Source organism: Prionailurus viverrinus, chromosome D1, assembly GCF_022837055.1.
Source record: "Prionailurus viverrinus isolate Anna chromosome D1, UM_Priviv_1.0, whole genome shotgun sequence".
NCBI lineage: Eukaryota > Metazoa > Chordata > Mammalia > Carnivora > Felidae > Prionailurus > Prionailurus viverrinus.
The window spans coordinates 85,701,009-85,724,545 of record NC_062570.1 but is presented as its reverse complement, the minus strand read 5'-3'; the positions used below and the strand labels follow the sequence as shown (position 1 = coordinate 85,724,545).

At 35.1% G+C, this 23,537-nt stretch overlaps 1 protein-coding gene across 2 annotated transcripts in view; it reads left to right on the top strand.

Annotated features, from left to right (window-relative positions):
- DCDC1 (doublecortin domain containing 1) overlaps positions 1-23,537 on the top strand; it is a 491,420-nt gene that overhangs the window by 214,929 nt on the left and 252,954 nt on the right. For both annotated transcript variants that reach the window (XM_047878425.1, XM_047878424.1), the window contains exons 10-11: positions 13,381-13,473; positions 21,615-21,785. In XM_047878425.1, the coding sequence (XP_047734381.1) occupies positions 13,381-13,473; positions 21,615-21,785 (264 nt within the window). The remainder of the gene's footprint in view (positions 1-13,380; positions 13,474-21,614; positions 21,786-23,537) is intronic.

Sequence of the window (23,537 nt, the reverse complement as noted above, 5' to 3'; positions counted from 1 at the left end):
TGACCTGAGCCTAAGTTGGACGCTTAACCAACTGAGCCACCCAGGCGCCCCTCCATCCATCATAAATGGATGATTATATTCTAGTTTATAGGTTGTTTTTTTTTACTAATCCCCTTAATTTTGAACATTTACATATTATATGTTCTCTTTACTGTTGCAAGCATCGTTTTATCATTGTTTCAGTCAATTTTTGGGTGTATGTCCATAATTATTTCCTATTGAAAAATTTCTAGAATTGGAAATTTTGGATCAAAGCTTGTGCACATTTTATTTTTTATTTTTATTTTATTTTTTAAATGTTTATTTATTTTCGAGACAGAGAGAGCATGAACGGGGGAGGGGCAGAGAGAGAGGGAGACACAGAATCGGAAGCAGGTTCCAGGCTCTGAGCCATCAGCCCAGAGCCCGACGCGGGGCTCGAACTCGCGGACTGCGAGATCGTGACCTGAGCTGAAGTCGGACGCTTAACCGACTGAGCCACCCAGGCGCCCCTGCTTGTGCACATTTTAAAGATTTGATATACGTTGCCAAATTTTCCTCTAAATGCTGTAGCATTTGTGTTTTCACCAGCAATACATGAAAGTATCATTTTCCCTGTATTCATTAATCCTTAAATTCACTAATCCTTATCATTAGAAATCTTTTTGATCATTGTTTTAGTTTCAAGTATTTTATTAGTTGCAATATTGAACTTTTTAATGCATTTATTCTTTTGCCATTTGTATGTTTTTTCTTTTATAAATTGTGTGTTCATTTTCTTTGCTCCTAGTATCTTTGGTGTTTATCTTTTCCTTAATAATTTTTTTAATCTACCTGACATGGATGGACCTAGAGGGTATTATGCTAAGTGAATTACGGTCAGACTGAGAAAGACAAATGCAATATGATTCCACTCATGAATGGAATCTAAAAAATGAGTAAACAAACTAAAAGCAGAATTAGAACTATAAATGCAGCGAACAAACTGATGGTTGCCAGAGGGGAGAGGGGTCAGGGTGTGGGCAAGATGGATGAAGCTGACGGGAGATACAAGCCTCCAGTTGTGGAATGAGTAAGTCATGGGAATAAAAAGCAGAGCATAAAGAATACAGTCAATACTGTAATAGTGATATAATGGGACAGATGGTAGCTGTGCTTGTGGTGAACATAGCATCATATATAAACTTGTAAGATCACTAAGTAAAAAAAGCAACAGTAAATAATTTTTAGTGTACCTCAAAGTGCTTTTATTAGGGATATTGACTTATTGTCACATTGCAAATATTTTCTCAGTGTATTGTTGCTTTTCAATTTTATTAAATCTACTTTTCGAGGTACATAAGTTCAGGACTTTGATTTAATTAAATTTACCCATATTAGACTTGGAGAGATATTTTCCTTTCAGACTTTACAAATCAGCTGTATTATCTTCTAGTACTCTTATTAAATTTAAATTTTGAAGTCACCAAAAGCGTGTAAACAGTGGATTTGACGTATTTTCTGAAGTTTTAGTCAGCTGTCCATGCCAGTGCTGCCTATTTAACAATCCACCCTTTCCTTGTTGATTTGAAATTCAGACCACAATCCTTTATCTGATTACCCTGGGGCCAGATATATTTTGGATTTTAGAAAAGTAATGTAGTACATTGACCATATGTTATGTCATAACCTCAGTGAGGTATGAAACAGTTCCATGGAATGAATGAATCACTTTAATATTTTCACAGCGAAACATTCACATTAAGTGGGAGAAGTATAGTTTATAAATCAGTCTTTGCTGCTTTTGCTGCCTGATGAGTTCCGAAAACAATCCAGTTTTCAGAGAATGTTGGATTTTGGAGTTGTGGCTAAGAGACAGTGGACTTACATTGCATTTAATGTGTAATAAAGCCCTAAGTATACACATTGTGTCTGTTTTGATCTGTTTTTTTAGTTCTGTCTTAAGCTACACAGTGTGATATAGTACTGTAATGATTTTAATATACATTTTAATATTAGTCTTAGTGTTTCTTCTTTTTTCCCCAGAAATGTCTTGGTCATTACTTTTTTAGATGTATTACAGAATATCTTTTTCAAGGTACAAAGAAATTACATTGGAGAATTGTAGATTAATTTGGGAGAAGCACAGCAAGTAGGGTTGAGCTATGTTGGTGATTGAGAGAGTTATGCTCCCTCTATCTGGGTACTGTCTATTGTAAACTCTTAGAGGTCCATCCTCAACTCTCAAGACCAGTTTGAGAAGTGTTGGTCTCTTGTCACATTTCCAGAAGTATATTTGGCTGGATGCCCCTGAGGTGCTCTTATGGTTATCAATAACATCTATTAGCATCTTAAAGGCTCTTAGGTACCATTCTATAAAGAAACACACTTATCTTGATTAAACCTAGTGTTTAAGAAAATTACTTGACCGGAAAATCCCTTTTTCATAACACTGAACAAATCGCTTAGGAAATAGTTGTCTAATGAAAAATAAAAGCATTCTGAATCTGAGGATTCTTACTCATCACTAAATCCATCATAGGTATTTATTGAATGTCTGCTGTCTGCCCATTATAGTTGAATGTACTGAAGATATGAAAACATTTTATCCTTGCCACGGGGACAGACAGACACCAGGAAAACTATTAGGGACTGCTGAACTGCAATTCTTACTTCCCTCTGAAGGTACAGAGGCATCTCATTGATATTCATATCACAGAACCAATATAGTGCATTGATTATATCAACATTGGAATTTAGTAAATATAATAGATAAAAGAGTGAAATAAAGGGGGGTAGCACGATCTGTAGTATATGGTAGTATATTTTAGCTCATATATGCATAGAGAGAGAGGACGAAACCAGAATGGACTTCATAGACAAAGATGGACCAAAGCTGAGCCGCAAAGGATTGATGAAGATAGATTTTCTCCACCACTGCAGGCAATAATGATTGGAAATATGCTTCTTGGAGATGTAAAGTGCATCACACTGAGTCTAATCCATATGCAGACAGTTTTCTGTAAGGATAGTGGCCTATCTGGCTTATCCTCTTTGGGCCTCAGAATCCTAACTACAGTTTGCAAAGAATTTTCTGATTCAGATAGTCACTTTAGTGAGTGACAGAAAATGGGGTTTATTGCTTGGTGTAAAGAAATGAAATGTTCTAGTGTTGGAAACAGTGCAGGACTAGAGTAACTGAAGTGACAGGGTAAGCAGACACAATACAGAAGTGGGCTGCAACACTTTCTTGTCAACTGAACTCTCAAGTTTATTTGGAGAATTCATAAACAACTAAAATGGTTCCTTTGCTACCCTTGATTGGCCTACCCAATTGGTTGGTGCCAGTTTATCAATTTCCTCCCCAAATGTACAGTCTGACTGTTTTATTTCTCTCCTGTGTCTTATAAATCCTGTTTTCGCTTTTGTTCCTTGGCTCAGTCTAACAACAGACTCTCTCATATGTGTGTACACAATTTGTGTGCAAAATGACTACCTGACTTTCAGTTATTTTCTGACATTGATACTTTCTTCCTGAGCTCTTGCCCATTGGATCATTGGGGGGGGGGGTGGGAATAACTGAATGTTTGATTGAGTTTAAGGCTTAGTCTGATTTGATCATTTAAATAGTTTTTTTTAGGTCATTCTTTCTCTCAGATAGACTCTTTCCTTCAGGTATATGGACCAAGGGATTGTGTGACTTTCATATCCTCAAGGCATTGAGGAAAGGGACCCCTGGCTTCTAGCTGGACCATTGGAATGTATATACATTATCATGGCAGCTGCTTGCCAGTGGAAGGATATCCCTTGTTCAGTTAGTTGCTGGATGCTCTTCTGGTCTGCAACATGTGAACTTATAGGCCTATTCTTTAGGCTCAGGCTCTTTTTTAGGGTGGTGCTTTGTAGATGATCCACCCTAAACTTGACTTCCTCTGGTATTAGAGAACCCCACCCCAAGGTCTGACTGACACCTAATTGGCCTTGGCTTGAGTGGTCTGTGGTGCTACTCTCACTATAGAGCCATATTTCCTTCACTATGCCCATAGTCTATAGCAAACTTCTCAGATTACTTCCAAGTAGCCACTTCCAAGTCCTAAGACACATAGGAACCAAGGGTTGTTCAGGTAAGCTAAACCTCAGGTCTCCCTCTGGCAGCCTATACCATGTCATCTTGTCGATGTGACTATGTCCTAGTGCTATAGGACAGCTCCCTCCCTGTGTCCATATTGAGGGGAAGGAAGCAGAAGACCCTTTGGTCCCAGAATTGTTTCCATTGATCTGATACTTTTCTTCCTCTCCAAGTCACACCCTATAGAAGGGGGACTTAATACTTAACTTTTCTGGCTATTTTATACTTGCTTCTCTTTCTGAGACTTCTTCCTACATTTTCTCTAGGACAGAAGGAAATGGCATGCTCCAATTTTTTTTCTACATTGTATCTTCCTTATTCTTAATTCTAGCAAACGTTTAACAGCAGTCAGTCATTATTCTTAATTTATAAGGGACATTTATGGGCTGAGTCTTCTAAGTTTAGCTTTTTATATGCTGAGAGGAGTGAAGGGTTTTCTTGAGAGGCAGATCATCTCTAAAGGCAATGGTCTGGTTTTCAAGGATATTGTTTCGTTGCACAACTTTGTCATACATGTCAGAACTGATATTATTGTGACAAATCCTAGGAACATCTAGGGTAGTTGGGGCAGTTTTGTACTTGGAAAGAAAAAAAAAAAAGCATGTGTTGATAATTTTTAAACCATTACCCCTGTTACATTACCCATTATAATACGGTAAGGACTGTATTTTTTTAAAGTTTATTTGTTTTGAGAGAGAGAGGGAGAATGAGAGAGAGCGCGTGCACACACACACACACACACACACACACACACACACACACACAAGCAGAGGAAGGGCAGAGAGACTGGGGAGATGGAGTCCTAAACAGGCCCCAGAATGGTCATCTCAGAGTCCCACACGGGACTTAGTCCTGCCAACTGCGAGATCATGACCTGAGCCAAAACCAAGAATCAGATGCTTAACGGACTGAGCCACCCCAGGTGCCCTTATAATACCCGAAGGACTTTAAACTTGGCATATTATTAAGACATTTGAATTGAATACCTTGAATTGCAAGAAACAGACTCCATCAGATCTCCTAAAGTAATGGGGCATTTATGATGAGGACATACATAATATATCTGATAGGGTTTTGGGGGTTTTTTAAAATGTTTTATTTATTTTTGAGACAGAGAGAGACAGAGCACGAACGGGGGAGGGGCAGAGAGAGAGGGAGAAACAGAATCGGAAGCAGGCTCTAGGCTCTGAGCCATCAGCCCAGAGCCGGACGCGGGGCTCGAACTCACGGACCGCGACCTGAGCTGAAGTCGGATGTTTAACCGACTGAGCCAGCCACCCAGGCGCCCCAGGGTTTGTGGGTTTCAATCAGTGGGATCTGTCTCGGGATAGCTTAGGCAAAAATAATTTAATGGGATGGTAGGTGGTTGTAAATGAAATTTAAAGAAAGACCAAAGAAAGGGGCTGTAGAAAAAACCAGAATAGCTCCAGAGATCCAGATCTAAGAATGTCTCTTTAAGGTGCTGTTAATGGGCCAGATTCTCTCCAACTGTTGATGTCTCTCTGTGGTTCCCTTCTTAACACTGTATCTCTTGAAGAAAGAAGCTGATTGGTGTAGGAAGAGGTCATGGACCCACCCCTTGGCTTGGATAGCATGGTCCCTCCAAAATTGCATGCAGTAGTAGAAGAAATGGAGTAGAGACAGTTTGAGAGGATGAGCTGAGTTCACTTTAGGTCATGTGGCATTCCCAGTTGTGACAGATGTCTGGGCAGAAAGTTTATAATCTGGCATGTGAGTCAAGGCTAACTCAGTGCCACTTTTCCCATGGAAAGTGAAAGGGCTAAAATTTGCTTATAACTAATTTAAAAAAAAAAACAGAAAAGAAAAGAGATTTTTAAAACAGTTTATTTTTAAAAAAAATTTTAAATGGTTATTTGTTTTTGAAGGAGAGAGAGACAGAGCATGAGCTGGGGGAAGGAAAGAGAGAGAGGGAGACTCAGAATCCAAAGCAGGCTCAAGGCTCTGAACTGACAACTCAGAGCCTGAGGGTGGTGGTGGTTTAAACTCACAAACCGTGAGATCATGACCTGAGCATAAGACAGATGCTTCACCAACTGAGCCACCCGAGCATCCCAAAACAGTTTGTCTCTTTAATTAAATGTTAAATAAATTGTAGGTAAAGTATTATATAGAATAGAATTGTCTTTTGCATCCTTTTAGACAAAATGTTTAAAAAACATTTTAAAGTGTTACTGTTTTAAAATGGTGGTGATGTTTTTGTTTTCTGGTTTTTAAATATACAAAGATTTCTTTTGTAAGTGCTCCCTTAAAACAAACTGTCCTCAAGAAGATACAGGCTATGGTAAAAGCAGCTTTTTTTTTTTTCCAGAGAATTAGCAAGGACAGGAGAGGAATCCCTGGCTGTAGAAGGCCTGGGCTGTATAAACCAAACTCTTGCCCTGTGTCTCAGAACTAACCTGTGGCAGAGCCTGAATTCACAGCCAGTTTTGAACTAAGGGTTCTGCTTCTTCCCCAAGTCTGGAAGTGGCACTCTTGAATTTCTTTACAGAAGGGACTTAAGTGAGACAACCTGGCTGGAAGTGGAGGCCAGGTCAGGATTTAGTTAAGGGATGTCTAAGACTGGAACTGAGGTAAGAGTATATACAGCTTGAGAAGATGAGGCTGAACCAAGGCAAAGCTAAGAACTGAATGATATAAAGTTGTCACTATACCATCATCACGACACTAGCATTTTACATATATATTCCACTTTATAATTCAGTTTAGAAATAGATTATGTATGGGATCCCACCAGCCATCTTTGTTCTTGTTCCCCAGTATGAAAGCTTCCTTCCAGTCAGACCATTGCCTTAGGCTGACTCGCTTGGATCAGCTTTGCCCTTCTCTGTCTTCCTTCAAGACTCAGCTTGTATTCTCTCCTCTCCCTCCTGAGGCCATGTCAAGTCACTTCACTAACTGTATTTAGAACAAATTTTATCATGTAACTAATTACTAATTAGCAACATTAATTAATATTTACTAATAACATTGTCCTATATTATTACTTATTTTCCTAGCTAGATACCACCCATTGTTTCTGCCTTTCCATCTCCACCTTAAATAATATTTTTGACCTTTGTACTTGTAGATTGGGTTGTTTATACCTCCATTTGACAATTAATTATGATCCACATCATGCATACATCATTTCTCACTACCTATTGTTTTCATTGTCTCCTCAATTGTATCTCACTTTGCTATTAACCAAGTTGTATGTGGCAAATGTCTAGCACAGTTGTTGCATGTGAAAGCATATTATATTATTTAATGCTGTGGCTTTCTAAATTGTGAGGTGAAATGAGATCAGTTGCATTCAGCCATAGACTCCCAGCACTTCCTTTACCTACATTTCCAACTTTAGCTAATTAAGAGCTAAGCTTTTGTTTAAAGATTTCAGAGACCATCTCCTCTGGCCCCAAATGAAGACCATTTATTAAACAGATCTACATGTATTTTTTGTTTGCTCAATCTAATTGCAAATCTTGAATCCTGGTCTGCTGCTTCTTCACAGTTCCTAGTTTGATTTTAAATAAATTAGTTGGTTTTTAATAAATACTAAGATGAAATAAATAAGACTATGATAATATTTATATCTTATGAATTTTACATTCAGTTCAATTCTAAAAGGTATTCAATTTTTAAGTAAAAAAAATAGTTCAAATTTCCTTAACTTATCACAAGTGTTGAACATATAAAATCATGCCTTAGAGAAGTTCACCCACATGCACGCGCGCGCGCACACACACACACACACACACACACACACTTTGAGAGTTCTAAGAATAACCCTGAATATTAATGGCCCAAACAGATAGTGTTCATTTGACATGTTGACTTGTTCACCAGTTCAATTTTGTACTTTAAACTTTTCAAACCATTGCCTATATTTTGGCTTCATCTTTGTTGACAGGTAGGAAACCAAAAACATCAGCCTGATTCACTTTAAAATGGCATAGACTCATTATCATTTTGCTTCTTTAGCAAATATTTTTGTGTGTATGGACACTCTGTATCAATTCCATTAAGGCATTTTCAGATACAAATGATTTAGGTTGACAAAATTCAGTTTTTCCTGGACATCCATGATACCAAATAGTGGCTTCCCCCACACTCCTAGCAGCCACCCTCCTGTTCCCATACATAAATGGCAGCCAGCAATGGCTGGAAACAAAGGACTCTCTCCCAGTCTCTGAATACAGTGACATTCATTCTGAGAGAAGCAGGGGCAGCTTTTTGAAAGCCGACTTCTTCAGCTCGACAATAACACACAATGAGTTATTGACTTGTTTATATACGGAGCTCTTTTCAGTAACTAACTCTGACTCCCACAGTCTGGACAAATGATTGATTTCGTGGTTAGAAAAAGAGAAAGCTCTTGCGCTAAACTCTGTAGTGCAAACTACTTCTTCCCCATTTGTTCCTTAAATGAATAGGACCTTATTAAAATGCACTTTCCAAAAAAATACCTGCAGCTGGCCTTTATAACCATGTTTTGTATATATAAATAAGTAATTTGTCCCAGTCTTTTGTATATTAACAGACCATTGGGAAACTTGTCAATATATATGAACGCTGATTGTCCTGTTGTTTATGCTAAACTGTATTTCCTATATTGATCTACATGTAAAATATGGATCAAATAATTTATTATTAAATCAATTTACCAGCCAAAAGTTAGATTTTTGATAGAAAGATAGATTCCGTTTTCGTGTTGTGTTACATTGATTTATTAAGGACATTATACACAACGCATATCATCTACTTCACAATTGAATCACTAGCTGTTCTGAATACAGAGAAAAGTACGTGCAGAACTGTAGTTCAGAGCGCTTGAGAGTATGGTTGGGCTCTTTGGTTAGCACCTATCTAGAATGTGAATATGTAGTTAAGTAGATCATACCAGCTTGTTTGATTACTGTACCTTTTTAAAAGGTATTAAAAATTGGACTCCAGAGTTTATTTAAAGTTATTTTCTACTATAAAATATATTTTATTTGATCTTACTGTCATGTTAAAACTTTTACACAGTTAAAACTTTTTAATCTTTATGGTTTTTATAAAGTACATCTTTAAAATATTTGGGGGAGAAGTTAAAAAAAAAAAACAAGAAAAGCCGTGTACTGTTAATGACACACACAAAAGATCACTGCTGCTTTGTCTGTATTTCTCCAGAAGGAGGTCTTGAATCTGTTGTCCTCTCTAGGATGCCCATAGTTGAGCTTCCTGAACCAGCAAATGTTTGAAGAATTCCTCAAATTAAGAGCACTTTATTATAGTCACAACAGGCTATATATGTTATATAGAACTATATATTACCAAATTATGACCCTTTAGGGCTTTAGAGAAAATATAATGCCTGCTACCTTAGCATTAATAGTTTGATATAAAATATAGTCAGAAAGGTAAAAGTCATTGGGAATCATTTCATTGAAACCTGTTGCTTCAGGTATAGTTCTGTGGACTTTTTTCTTAATTCCTGAACAGGCTAAAGTAAACTTACTTCTTTTTAATCTTGTTTCTCTAACCAGAGGATTTTTTTTGAAGCATTTTCTGTTCAGTTTTATTTGACAGAGACATTATGTTTCTTGTTTTTTTTTTTCCATTTCTGCTACTGTCTTTCACTAGTCTCTTGATTGTTCTAGTATGGTTACCATTAATATTAATGAGACCAACTTTAACCTAATTTTGGACAGCTAATATTTGTTACATATTTTTAAAATCTTAGCAACAACACCTGACAAAAATGGTAAATTAAACCTTCCTATTTAGCTTTAGATTTTGATGTACACAATGAATACTTAAGGATGTTTTCTTACATTTAAAAAGGGTAAGATATAGTCAGAACAAAGTGTTTCTCACTGCCTTATTTGGTAGAGACTTGGTTTTTCATAGTTACATACAAATTTTAGCCATCATTCTGTTTATTTTTTTTATTGAGGTATAATTGACATATAACATTATATTAGTTTCAGGTGTACAACAAAATGATTTGATATTTGTATATATTGCAAAATTACCACAATAAGTTTAGTTAACATCTGTCACCATATAATGTTATAATTTTTTGTGTGTGTATAATGAGAATTTTTAAGATTTACTCTCTAAGCAATTGTCAAATATGCAATATAGTATTATTAACTATAGTTCTCATGCTATACATTACATCCCCATGACTTATTTATTTTAGAGCTGGAAATGTGTACCATTTGACCCTCTTTACTTGTTTCACCCACCTTCCACACCTTCCCCTGGCAATCAGCAATCTGTTCTATCTATGAGCTCAATATTTTTTTGGAGGGGGGTTAATATTAAACATATAAATAAGATCATATGGTATTTGTCTTTCTCTGACTTATTTCACTTAGGACAATATCCTTTTTTTTATTTTTAATTTGAAGTTTCTACCCTCTTTACATATGAAAAATTAGCCTCAGAAATATATAACCCATTGACAAAAATTATTTCATACATTTTAGATGAGAACAGTAAATCAAAAGCATGCGATTTTGTCATAATGAAGAAACAAGATCTTCTCCTCTAAAGTGACAGGAGAGAAAAATCCTGTGATTGTTGTCATGACATGGGTCTTGAAGAAAAGATGCTATTAGCACTGCATATTATTTAAAAAAATTTTTTTAAGTTTCTATTTATTTATTTTGAGAGAAAGAGAGAGACAGCATGAGCAGGGGAGGGGCAGAGAGAGGGAGAGAAATTCCAAAAAGGCTCCTCACAGTCAGCACAGAGCCTGATGTGGGGCTCGAACTCATGAACCATGAGATCATGACCTGAGCCAAAATCAGGAGCCAGATGACTGAACTGAGCCATCCAGGCACCCCAGCACTGCATATTACTTATACCTTATGGGGAAAATCCACTCTCTGAATTTGACTTTTTACTTTCAATAATTTTCTCTAGATGATTGTATTAAAATCTCTTTTGGAATGGCTGGTCTGTTTCCAGAAAAGGCCCATGTGTGTATCTTTATATTTTGTTAACTATTCATTTCTCAATATCTTACTGGATTCTCTATTTGGTATGCATATGATGTTTTCCAATAATGTTGATAGGTTTAGTCCTCAGCTTATGTAGATTGGTATAGTGCTTCTTCAGAAGTTGAACATTAGAATGGAGGTGATTTTTGCAACTGTGGTGCTTTCGAAGGTAAAAAAAATTCCCACCTTTTAAAGAGTTATGTGGAAGCAGTTCTAAATGTCATGCCTCTGGGAAACCTCATTAAAATCTGACTTACTGCTGGGGCACCAAAGAGTTTAGTAGCTCTGTTTTTGTTGTGTTTTGCTTTCCTGCAAAAAAAGATCTGCTCTCAATGTTTGTGCATTTGGAAATTAAATTTGTAAGAAATGGATGAGCTTGGTGAATATTTCCTAGTCCTTCTTCTTCACCCATCTCTCCCTGAGATGAGAATCCCCCCATTAAGAAATAGCCATGGAGACTTGACACAACTATATTGTGCCACCACTTACACACAGGCTTCCATGAGGTAGATATTTGACTTTTTTAATATTATGTTTTTATATTACTTCAGTACAGGAAAAAATATTCTTTGGAGAAAGTGATCCTAAGAATAATTTCACATAATGATTTTTTTTCCAGTTTAATTGAGATGTAATTGACTTAGAGCACTGTATAAGTTTAAGGTATACAGCATAATGACTTGACTTTCTTATATATTGTGAAATGATTACCACAAGAAGTTTAGTTAACATCCATCATCCTATTAGGCACACACACACACACACACACACACACACACGAAAAACACCGTGTTTTTTCCTTGTGATGAGAACTCTTAGGATCTACTCTTTTAACAACTTTCAGATATACCATTCAGCATCGTTAACTGTAGTCATCATGTTGTATATTACATGATGATTATTTTGTAACAAACTTGTTTTTAGCGGTTCTCAATCTAGGACAGGGATCAGCAAATTTTGCCTGCTGAGCAAATTCAGCCTGCCTCTTTTTGTCTGTTTTTTAAGTTTTACTGAGGCATAGCTACATTCATTCCCTTATGTGTTGTCTATTTCATGCTACAAAGGCAGAGTTGAGCAATTGCAACAGAGACTGTATGCCCTACTGCCCAAGCCTAAAGTATTTAGTCTCTGGCCCTTTACAGACATGTTTGTCAACTCCTTGTCTAGGGTGATCATCAAAATCACCTAAGGATTCCTGGGCTTTTCCCCTCTACCAGGACAGAATCTAGGATATACTGAGCTATATTACCTGTCATTGGATGAAGAGTTCACGGTTTTGATACTATTCTTGTAGCATATATCCATAACTAGATTGAGGAAACTGTATTATTGATTCCCACCCCTGTTTTATCTCAAGTATATGGGTTTTGAAGCAAGGTATGGATTAAAGATTCATGTTAACTCAAACATTATTTTCCAAGTATACAACTGAGAAACATGAATTAAAGCAACATTAACAAAACAAGCAAAACAAAACAAAAGCATGGCCATTATTCATTCTTAGTCCTCAACAAAGAGATACAACATGGCAAGTCCCTTTCTTGAGAGTTGTTAAATATTCCAATTCACAAGTTTTTGTATTAGGCTGTTTCTTTCTTTCTATTAATACCAGTTTGCTGAGTGAATATTATTGTGTTAGTTCAGCTTTTTCCTTTCATTGAAAATAGCTTCTGTTTCAATGGGGATTATTTATAAAGAAAAACAGAATGGACATATTCACCTTTTCATAACATATGGGTTAGCAGCAATAGTAGACCTTTATCTGCCTTTGTAAGTGGATCAGGTTGTATGTAACTGTTCAGGTATTTAAGATACACTATTTTTTGTCATGAAATACTATAAGTCATTTTGAACTGTTCTAGAGTGTTTGAATTGATGTTTGCTTTTGGTTTATGTTCCTGAATTTTTATTCTGATCTAACAGCAGCCAATTTGTTCCCTACTGGCAATGAAAATTGTAATAGGAAACTATCAGCCTAATAAAAAAAATTGCTATGCTCATTTTGATAAAATACTTTTAAAAAGTATTCATCAAATGTCTGCAATTAAGGATCCTCTCCCAAATCATATTTTAGTAAACTTAAAAACAATAAAAATGGAAGTGAAAGATTCAGTGTTAAATGTTTTAAATATAAAAATGAACTTTCAACTTAATCTAAATGGGGTTCATTTTCATATAAGTATGGGCCAAATTAGTTTGAAATTACCTTCCATGATTATATTAAATTGGTTGTTTGAATAAATGTTGCAGTTAGGTGTCAGTAGGTGTCTGTTTTCATGTGATTTATTTATTTTTTCCTAGTTGAACCTGGCTATAGATGAACAGAAAGAGAAAATTACCAAAAAAGTAATTCTTTCAATAACAGCGAAGGAACACCATAAGGCACAAGAAGAAGTAAGTAACTTACTTTTTAAGCTGTATGGCAAAACTATAATGAGTGCTCATTTTAAAATTAAGACATATTTTACTTGGTTCTGATAGTGAACCAGCTATAGTTATCTGATAGCAACAAAATGGAAAAAAATTGGTCAAAACTGGAAGCATTTTATTGATCTAGGCAGCTTGAAAAATAATTATATGGTTGAAAGAATAAATATTGTAATTTTTTGAAAATACTTCTGACAACTTTCTCATAAATTTCCTAAATTAGGAAATTATTACATGCAGGTTGAATCTGTAAATTATAACTAACACATGCTAACATAGGGAAAAGGTTAAGATTTTATTAAACTTTGAATAAGTACCAAATATTATTTTTATTTTCTGAGTTTCTAGGAATGGAGTTATTGTTCTGAATTTTAGAAATGCTAACAATGTTATCTCCTAGCAAGGAAAAACTGTAGTTTTCAAATGTCAAGCTTAAATGAGCTAATCATAAGATTCTGTAGGCAATATTATAATGAAGAACTATTAAAGCAAACCTTCTCTCCAAAGCTCATGCTGTGAAGTTGACAGCATATTCCATAAATGAAATAATAATACAAAATTGGTGTTAGACAAAAGGGGAAAATGATTTTCATGTAGTTTCCTGGAATGTAAAACCATTTACTCTTTCTGAGGAGAGATCATGAATTTGCTAATTCCCATGTACCACTGTCAGTAAATAAAATCATAATCAACTTAAAGAATAAGGTAATGTGAATATATGAAAATTAAATTTTCATGTCATTCTCTTTTGACATTTCGGCAAAGAAATCTATCCAAGCTTTGGGGTTTTAATATTTTCTTATCATTGTGATTGCATCTGTCCAGCTATGTATTTTACAAAAAATGAACAGGTACAATGCATCACATTTTCCTCAGAGAACTCAAGTCTTTGAATTAGAGATTCAAATTAATATTTGGGACTTGTATATGTCCATTATTAAAGACTATACTGTAAGTATAGATTGGTAATCTCAGTAGAGAATATTTCATAAGAAATATTCAACTTGAATAGTTTCTAGATGTAGCAAATAACAATTGTATAGATTTAAGTTACAGTTCTCACTCATTCTACTTAATATTAACAAGTTAAAAGACTAGATTTTTTAGTTACAAATTTTAAAATATTATACTCTATTCATTTGGAAATGTTTTATCCCAGTTGGAGAGTTTTATTACATGTTTTATAGTAATTTAAATTGAATCTATCATGTATCTTGATATGGTAAACTTTAAGAAATACAAATAAATTTCTCTAGTTAATAGCATTAAAATTACATCTATAATGTGATGTAACACAGTGACAAATTATTATTAGAGATAAATATAAAACACCTAAAAGAATGAACAGATAGATATTTTCTGCCTTTTAAGTATTGTAATTATTTTTTTGATATTTTATGCAAGTCTATAATTTCATTGGAACTGAAAACTTGTTCCAAATTATCATTATGCTCAGGAAATTTATCATTTCGGCCCAGGAAAATTATCATTATGCTAAATATATCATTTCAAATGCCACCTTGTTAGCCACACTGGAAATGAAAATGATCTTTTCTGGAAAATCCAACAGTATTCATGTTTATTTGCTATTTCTTCTTTATTGTCATCTTAATGCTTACTTAATACCGATATACTTCAGTGTTCTTCATGTACGATACGTTATTTGGTCCCATATTTGCTTGATCAGCTATGGCTTCAAATGCCTTCTGTTTGCTTAAAAAATCAAATATGCAGGAAAGGGAATATAGTTTGTGTGTTTTGTGAGTATATGTGTGGGTGTGTTGTAATAGTCTCTAAATATATCCTATATGCTATGGTAATAATTTCTATGTTATTACTTTGAAAGTGATTATATTAATTATGATGTGTAATTTCTAGTGTTTGGTTAGAAAAAGTGAGTGCTGTCAAGTTTTGACCCTAATTCATATTCAGAAGTGTGAAATCATGGTAGTGAAGAGAAATGAAAATGTTGGGAAGGGGGAGAATTACTTCAAAATTTATTTTGCCCACAGTTTATTTTTTACAAAAATATTTTATTTCTAGATATAGTTCAAAATCCAAACTAAACATCATAAAATCTGAGATTTACATTTCTGCTGCCTATAGTTTTATCTTAAAACCTTGTTTTATTTCATGTAATTTTTCCACGTTAAACCTAGAAATAATGTATGTATCATAAGACTACTTTGAGGCGATGTTACATGTTAAACTAATTTTTTGGAAATGATTTGCTGGAAATATGCATGCAATTTGTTATTGTTGGTTTAAAAGTTATTCCAGGTTCTCTGAAAAATAAATACCAAGATAGGACTAGATGTGTATGTATTGTATTAGAAGAAATGTCTTTGAGAGAAATGGGGAGAACTCTGGGTAAGGCTGCAAGACCTATCAGACTGAAATGCAGGCTTGAACTCAAGTGAAGGAGAGAGGAAGGGCAGACTAGATGGAAACATCTTAGACAGCGGTGCAGTCTTAGGAATGACTAAGCTTCACAGCGGTGAAGCTGATGGTGTATCCTTGACCTAAAGCTGTCCTTCAGAGGAGTCCTATGACTCCCTGAGTTAGACCTGCTTCAGTATCCTCAGCCATTGGTATCAACCTGGCGAAGGATTTCAGAGCACAGTATCTGGGACTCTTGGTTCATTATACTCCTGTCGTTAGAAGCCTATGAGGCACATTCTCATACCTTCCTCAGAAGGTGTAGCTGACATTATTCTTGTTGCCATCAACATAGCCTTATAAAGACATTAGAAATATCTTTATTTTAGGTGAAGGGGAATCAGAGTACACTTCTCCTGATGAGCACTGAGTAATATATGGAATGGTAGCATTACTATATTATACACCTGTAGCTAATATAACACTATATGTTAACTACTCTGGAAACAAAAATTTTTTAAATGTCTCTGTTTTAATGGCTCCTTCCTCTATGAGTGGATGGGAATGTCAGACTCTTGAATAGGCTTAAAAGCAGCACACAGAAGGGCCCTCTGGCTGGAAACAAGATAAGTCTTCTTCCAAGATATTTCCATTTCAGAAGGGTTCTGGAAACTATTAAAAAGTTGGGAGCATTTGAAGCGGTATGAGTAAGAAATGGTGCACACCTCAAGTTCTCTTGTAGCTACACTGCAACCCATCCTTCTAAATCAAGAGATACCTTACTTTTCTCATAGGCTCTCATGTCTTTTCTAGTCTTTGTTCATCAAGTCTGGGTTATGGTTCTTTTTAACCTGGAAAACACTGTCCTTGGGCCTGAAATCAAGAAGAGATTTTAGGAAATTTAAAATACCCATTTTCATCTCCCTGTCCCCTTTCTGGTTCTTCTTAATTATGTCATAAATTAGAAAGTTTCTTGTTCTTAAGTTTAAGCACTAACCTAGCTTGGAGACCACCCCCCCATGTATTGTATGCCAAGATAACATTCCTTGCATAGAGGCTGCAGCCCTTTGTGCTGATTTCAAGTGATAATTTAGTGCAAAGTTCTCTGGAGTCCTCCTTACTAACATAAATGGACTCATGGGCACATAGCAATCAGGCAAACAGCTGAACTCATCATTAGAAAAACCAGGAGATCCTCAAAACCTCATTCATTAATAGCCAAACTACAATGTACAGAATGTATAGTTCAGAACATACAACTTCAATATGCATACGTTTTAGAATGATTAGGAGCAGAATACTATTTTGTGCCAAAATCTAAATCTAAATCATCTACATCATTTCAAGAATTTAATAAATTCAAGAGTTACATGAATGTGTCATAAAAACATGACCAAAGTACCTAATGTACGTTTTTAAGCAAAAACCTCTGTGTATGTTTATAGACAGGTGTGCATTTGCATTCTTTCAGAAGTTTGGTCTTTTCCTCATCGAATACTCATATTTTTTTTGCTACCTTCTGCTCATTTGTCCCTCTCCCAAATTCTGTACAAGTGTCACTTCCGTGCTGCATTTCCACGGAGAATGAAGAGTAGAATGTGTAGGCTTTCTGCTGCACAATGAGATGGTGCATTATTTCAACATATGCATACGTAAGCCTTCTTTTGTGAATGGGACTGATAGGGTCAGATAATGTTTAAAGGGAAAGGCTTTATGTCTCTCAGGCCTCTATGTTTCCACATGGATGCTCCCACACACACATAGATTGAATTATGAACAGACCCATTAATGCTGGGATCACAAAAGGTCAAGTTTTGTCTCCTTTTACCCCTATTCACATTGCCTTTGTAGAGAGAGAGAGAAAAAAAACGGATTTGCAGGAAAAAAAGATTCATGATGAGGAATTTTAAAGAGCATTTTTCCCCTTCTAGCAACATCTGTGATTTGAAAAAAAAATCATATTATGTAAAATAATTCAGGATTATTGTATTACTTATCCAATTTTTGGTATATGAGTTATTTCATGTGTAGGGTTGTCTTTAAGGGTAATATGTTATCACAATAACTGAAAACAAAATGTAGCACTTTGAGCATATCTTAAAGACATTATGAATATGTAAAGAAACAAAGTTTTTGTAAAATTGAATGGAAATTTTATCAAAATGTCAGTGGCAGGATTCTTGATATGTTTTCTCATATGTTTAATATATGTTAATTTTTGCTAGGACATCTTATTTCATAGCTTTAACTTATTAAAAAAACAGGTGATAATTGGTATAATTATATATACATTAACAGATAATCATGGAACAATTGAAGTAGCAAAAATGATAGAGACATTTTTTGAAGCAACAAAGGATTCATAGGAAATGAAACTTTTAAGGCTCTAACCAATAGCCCTTTAGGATGCAAATGACATCACCAATTGTATGGTTGGTTGATTTCTGATGTCACATGAAATTCCCTATCTGTGAAAGGCTATGGAGTGTGACAGTAAAACCAGTCATGTATAAAAATGTTCTCAAATCAAAGCCTGAAATAATAATAATAATTCTTCTTCTTCCTCCTCCTCTTCCTCCTCTTCCTCCTCCTCCTTCTTTTCCTCTTCTTCTTCTTCTTCTTCTTCTTCTTCTTCTTCTTCTTCTTTTTTGGTGGTTTTCTGTAGTACAAAATATAGTAAATAAAACTGAAGAGAGCAGTATTACTGACTAGCCTTATACATTAAATGATACTTAGTATACTTTAAAGACTACATAAATTATGTTTTTTTGAATCATTTGATTTCAATAATTTGAAATAATTTTGATTCATATGATTTTGATTCATATGATTTCAATCATCTGAGCCCAGCTGGGGTTAGGGCTAGGTTCAGAGAGGATCAGTGCTTTGGAGAAACGGCATCTGGAGTCTTTGTATTTAAGGGCTTTGGTTCTTGGATTTAAATTTTGTCAGATAACTATAAGAGCAAGTCATTTGGCCTGTTTTGGTCTCTAGTTTTGGTATGATACATATTATTATCCATCATTTTTGATGATAATTCTGAAGGGTAGTATATGAAAAGAAGCCTGGAAACTGACTAACATTGGATCATTTATCATCTCTATATTTTAAATGTTACAACTTTATAATAGAGTTAACAGTACTATGGAAAAGCAGAGAAATTCGCTCCAGAAAATAGATCTTTAATCTTGAATACCATGCTGAGGAATCTGGGGAAGTAACTGGAAGGTTCAATATGCTATTGAAGGTAGATTAATTTTGTGGAGGTGGCAGGATGAATTTGAGGTGGAGAGACCACTCAGTAGACCACTCAAAACTCACTTGTTTTGGTAATTCAAGTAGGAAGAGAGGATGAGGAGATGAGGGCATGGACCAGGTATTACTTATACAAAAGGGAAGGTAGGAGAAGAAATATATGAATTTGGAAGAAGGGTTGGCAAACTACAGCTGTAGGGCCAAATCCAGCCCATTGATTAGTTTTCTAAATAAACTGTTATTGAAGAGGAGCCTGGATGGCTCAGTTGGTTTAGCCTCTGACTCTTGATTTCAGCTCAGGTCATGATCTCAAGGTTTGTGAGTTCAAGCCTGGTGTCTGGCTCTGTGCTGACAGTATGGAGCCCGCTTGGGATTCTCTCTCTCACTCTCTCTCTGCTCCTTCCATGCTCATGCTCTGTCCCTCAAAATAAATAAATAAACTTAAGAAAAAGTGTTATTGGAATACAGTCATGACTATTTATTTACATGTTGTCTGTGGCTACTGTCAAAGTACAACTGCAGGTTCGAATAGTTTTGATGGAGACTATGGCCCATGAAGCTGAAAATATTTATTATCTGTCCCTTTTAGAGAAAAAGTTTGCAAATTCTTTATTTAAAAGAAGGTTTCTTCAAAAGAAGTAGATAATTGATGACATTGGGACAAATAAGAGAGGTATGAAAGACCAAAGAAAAATGGGAATCTTTTAAATTAGCTTGTTCATATGCACATAATGCTTCTAAAGTTCTTGAAAAAAGTTAAATGTAACTGAAGTGTTTATATATACTTACAAAAAACCATATACGATCTTGAAATAACTACATAGAATAGAAAAATTAATATTCAAGTTATATGGATGATAGTACAAGCTTGTTTTCATTGACTTCTCAGAAATCCTCTGCAGAAGGGATAGAAATCATGGATATAACATCAGAGTTGGAGTAGACTGGGGCAAATACAATATTTTCAGTTGAAAGAGAGAGAAAGAGGATGAGGGAGCCTCTTGGAGAACAATTTCCCTTTGTTCACTATGGACATTGAAGTGAGATAGAGAATCTATGCAGCAAATAGTTTCTTTTTTTTTTCCTAAGAAATTTTATTTTATTTTGTTTTATTTTTTTTTAATATATGAAATTTATTGTCAAATTGGTTTCCATACAACACCCAGTGCTCATCCCAAAAGGTGTCTTCCTCAATACCCATCACCCACCCTCCCCTCCCTCCCACCCCCCATCAACCCTCAGTTGGTTCTCAGTTTTTAACAGTCTCTTATGCTTTGGCTCTCTCCCACTCTAACCTCTTTTTTTTTTTCCTTCCCCTCCCCCATGGGTTTCTGTTAAGTTTCTCAGGATCCACATAAGAGTGAAACCATATGGTATCTGTCTTTCTCTGTATGGCTTATTTCACTTAGCATCACACTCTCCAGTTCCATCCATGTTGCTACAAAAGGCCATATTTCATTCTTTCTCACTGCCACGTAGTACTCCATTGTGTATATAAACCACAATTTCTTTATCCATTCATCAGTTGATGGACATTTAGGTTCTTTCCATAATTTGGCTATTGTTGAGAGTGCTGCTATAAACATTGGGGTACAAGTGCAGCAAATAGTTTCAAATTTTTATCTGCATTATGTGAAGTAGGTTAGGGATAGGAAAGATACACCAAGAAAAAGAACCAAAACTTGATGTTCAGAAAACACCTAGCTTTAAAAAAGAAGAACTATAATAATATAATGTGCATTAGGCACCTACTATAAGTTAGACATTGTATTGTTCATTCTGTAATCTCATTTAATTCCTAATATGGTGAGGCTGGTATTATTCTTCATTACAGATGAGGGTTTTATTACCTGTTCATTGTCTCTCAGTCAGTAAATGGGAAGAGCCATGATTTTTAACCCAATATTTCAAATAGACCCTGCTCTATTCAGAGTCATTCATAATTCTAAATGGGTCTAATTTAATCACTTCAAACATTCATAGATAAAGTGAATTTAAGCTTTTAGTCTCTTTTGGTCACTACCATATGTCAACTAGTGTTTGTGTAAGAATCCAGTCCATTAGAGAAAACATAAGTCTATATAACATGGTGTTCATATAATAAAATTAAATATTGTCATTGGTACATAGTTGGGAATAATTGAAGTCTTAGGAAGATTTTATTTTGTTAATCAGTTTAGAAGTCCTTTGCAAACTTTTCAGAAGCATGTTTCTTTTCATATACAGAGACATTTTTCATTCCTTGATTGTAAATGGCTACCTGAAGTACAAAGGTTATAAATTTTCTCATAAATAAAATTAGTCGATGGAAGAATGCATATCTTTTCTGTTATCTTTACTTGAAGGTGGATCTATACTCAAATTCTTGTTTTGAAGTCATTTTTCCTCCCATCAAACTAGGTACTCAAAAATCTAATAGGTGTGACATCAACAATTACTTCTTGCTAACAACTCTTGTAATTTAACCCCTTCAGGTGAGCAGGCTGATTGATGAATTGCAGACAGCTATCAAAAGCAACAGAGGTCATCTCTCAAAACTTGGCCCCCAATTACAGGCTGAGCAGGAGCAATTCTCCTCTTATGTCTACCAACACATTAAAAGCCTTCCAGCAAACACTCTTATCCCGGGAGGCCTGCAGCTCAAGGTGGGTGTCATTCTATAACTCTCGCTGGGTTCAGCTAGAGACGAAAACACTCTGCACCATTTGAAGACCCTTCTAACAATGCCACTCAGCTTGAATTTCTTTTAATATTGTCTTTCTCAAACTGGAGTTTGGCTTACAAGTGCTAATATTACCATTCAGGCAGTATGTTTTAAAAGAAAATACCTAGAGGCCTTTGAAAAGTGGATTTATAAGCTTAAGTAGTTTTTCCAACTTGAGAAAGTAATTTTAATGAAGAAATTTAATCATGTGAACATTGAATACCTTTCCAAGAAACATATATTTTTAACAGGAGTCAATATGTGTTTCAGTTAAAAAAATAGCTTATTTAGAGAAATAGGCAAGGCTTTAATAATTGACAGACAGTGGCAATAGGAATTAGAGGTGAAAGGCCAGGTGACTGATTGATGTTCAAACTACATTTCCAAGGAAAAGGATCTGTATTGGATAAGTGTGACACATGTCTGAGTTCACTTGGTAAAATCAATACTTAAGAATATACTGGGAAAAAAGGTGAATTGGTTATTTGTCAGGACAAGATGGCTAAATGTCCTAGGCTACCTTTTGTTATTACATCTTTCGAAGAGAAAAAAAGTAATTCATACTTTACTAAAGTGGATTAGGTACTGAAAGCTTAAGGAATTGAAATACTTTTCTTTATCATAATCGAGTGTCCATGTTAAGTCTGTCAATTGTTCTATAATTTCATATCCCACATTTCAAGAGAAAAAATTTGAATTACTCAACAGATGGCCCTTTTCCATCTAAGTAATGAACCATTACGACTCATCATTTTCTTTGTTTATATTTAGATTTGAATGTGATAGCATTCAAAGTAATTATATTTCGATCAGCCTTTATCTCTATAATTCTTCTTTCTTAATTTCAGTTTTATTCAACAAATATAAACTTTATATTGTAATTATGAGCATTTTATTTTCTATCTATAACTTTTTCAAATGACATTTACATGTTTGCATTTGGAATGAGAATATTACCACGCAAAAAATTGACCTTTGGGGAAACGTAATTACACAATAAACAAAATTTATTTTCCATAATCTGTACTAGTCAGCTAAAGGTTTAGGAAGCTATGCTTAAAACATCAAGGTCAGGATTCCCATAGTACAGTAGCATTCTTCTTTTCCAGACTTCTGACATGGTTACAGATCTATTCCAGCATTTTGCAAAGTACTTGCTATTGATTAAGACAGGAACTAGGTGAGGGAGCGTGGTTGCCTTAACATTTATTCCCACTCATTTGTATCAGCAACTATCATATGTCCTGGAAAAAAATGAAAGTTTTTTTCCCCCCTCACAGGTTTGTTCCATATTTCTGAATTTTTTCTAAAGTTTATTTATTTATTTTGAGAGGGAGGGAGGGAGAGAGAGAGAGAGATAGGGAGAGGGAGAGGAAGAGAAAGAATCCCAAGCAGGCTCTGCACTTACTGAGCCAGATGCAGGGCTCGATTTCTTGAACCATGAGATCATGACCTGAGCCAATATCAAGAGTAGGACACTTAACCAACAGAGCCACCCAGGTGCCCCTATTTCTGAATAATTTTTATCACATTGGTGATAGTTATTCACATTAGCACATGGGCTTGATAGCAAATATTTAACTTTAGGATCTGAGCTACTACTCTCATATACTTCTCTTTTAATATGCTTTAAAATTCTTTCCGTACTAGCAAACAGAAGAGGAAATGTATATATGCAAAACCATCTTCTTGT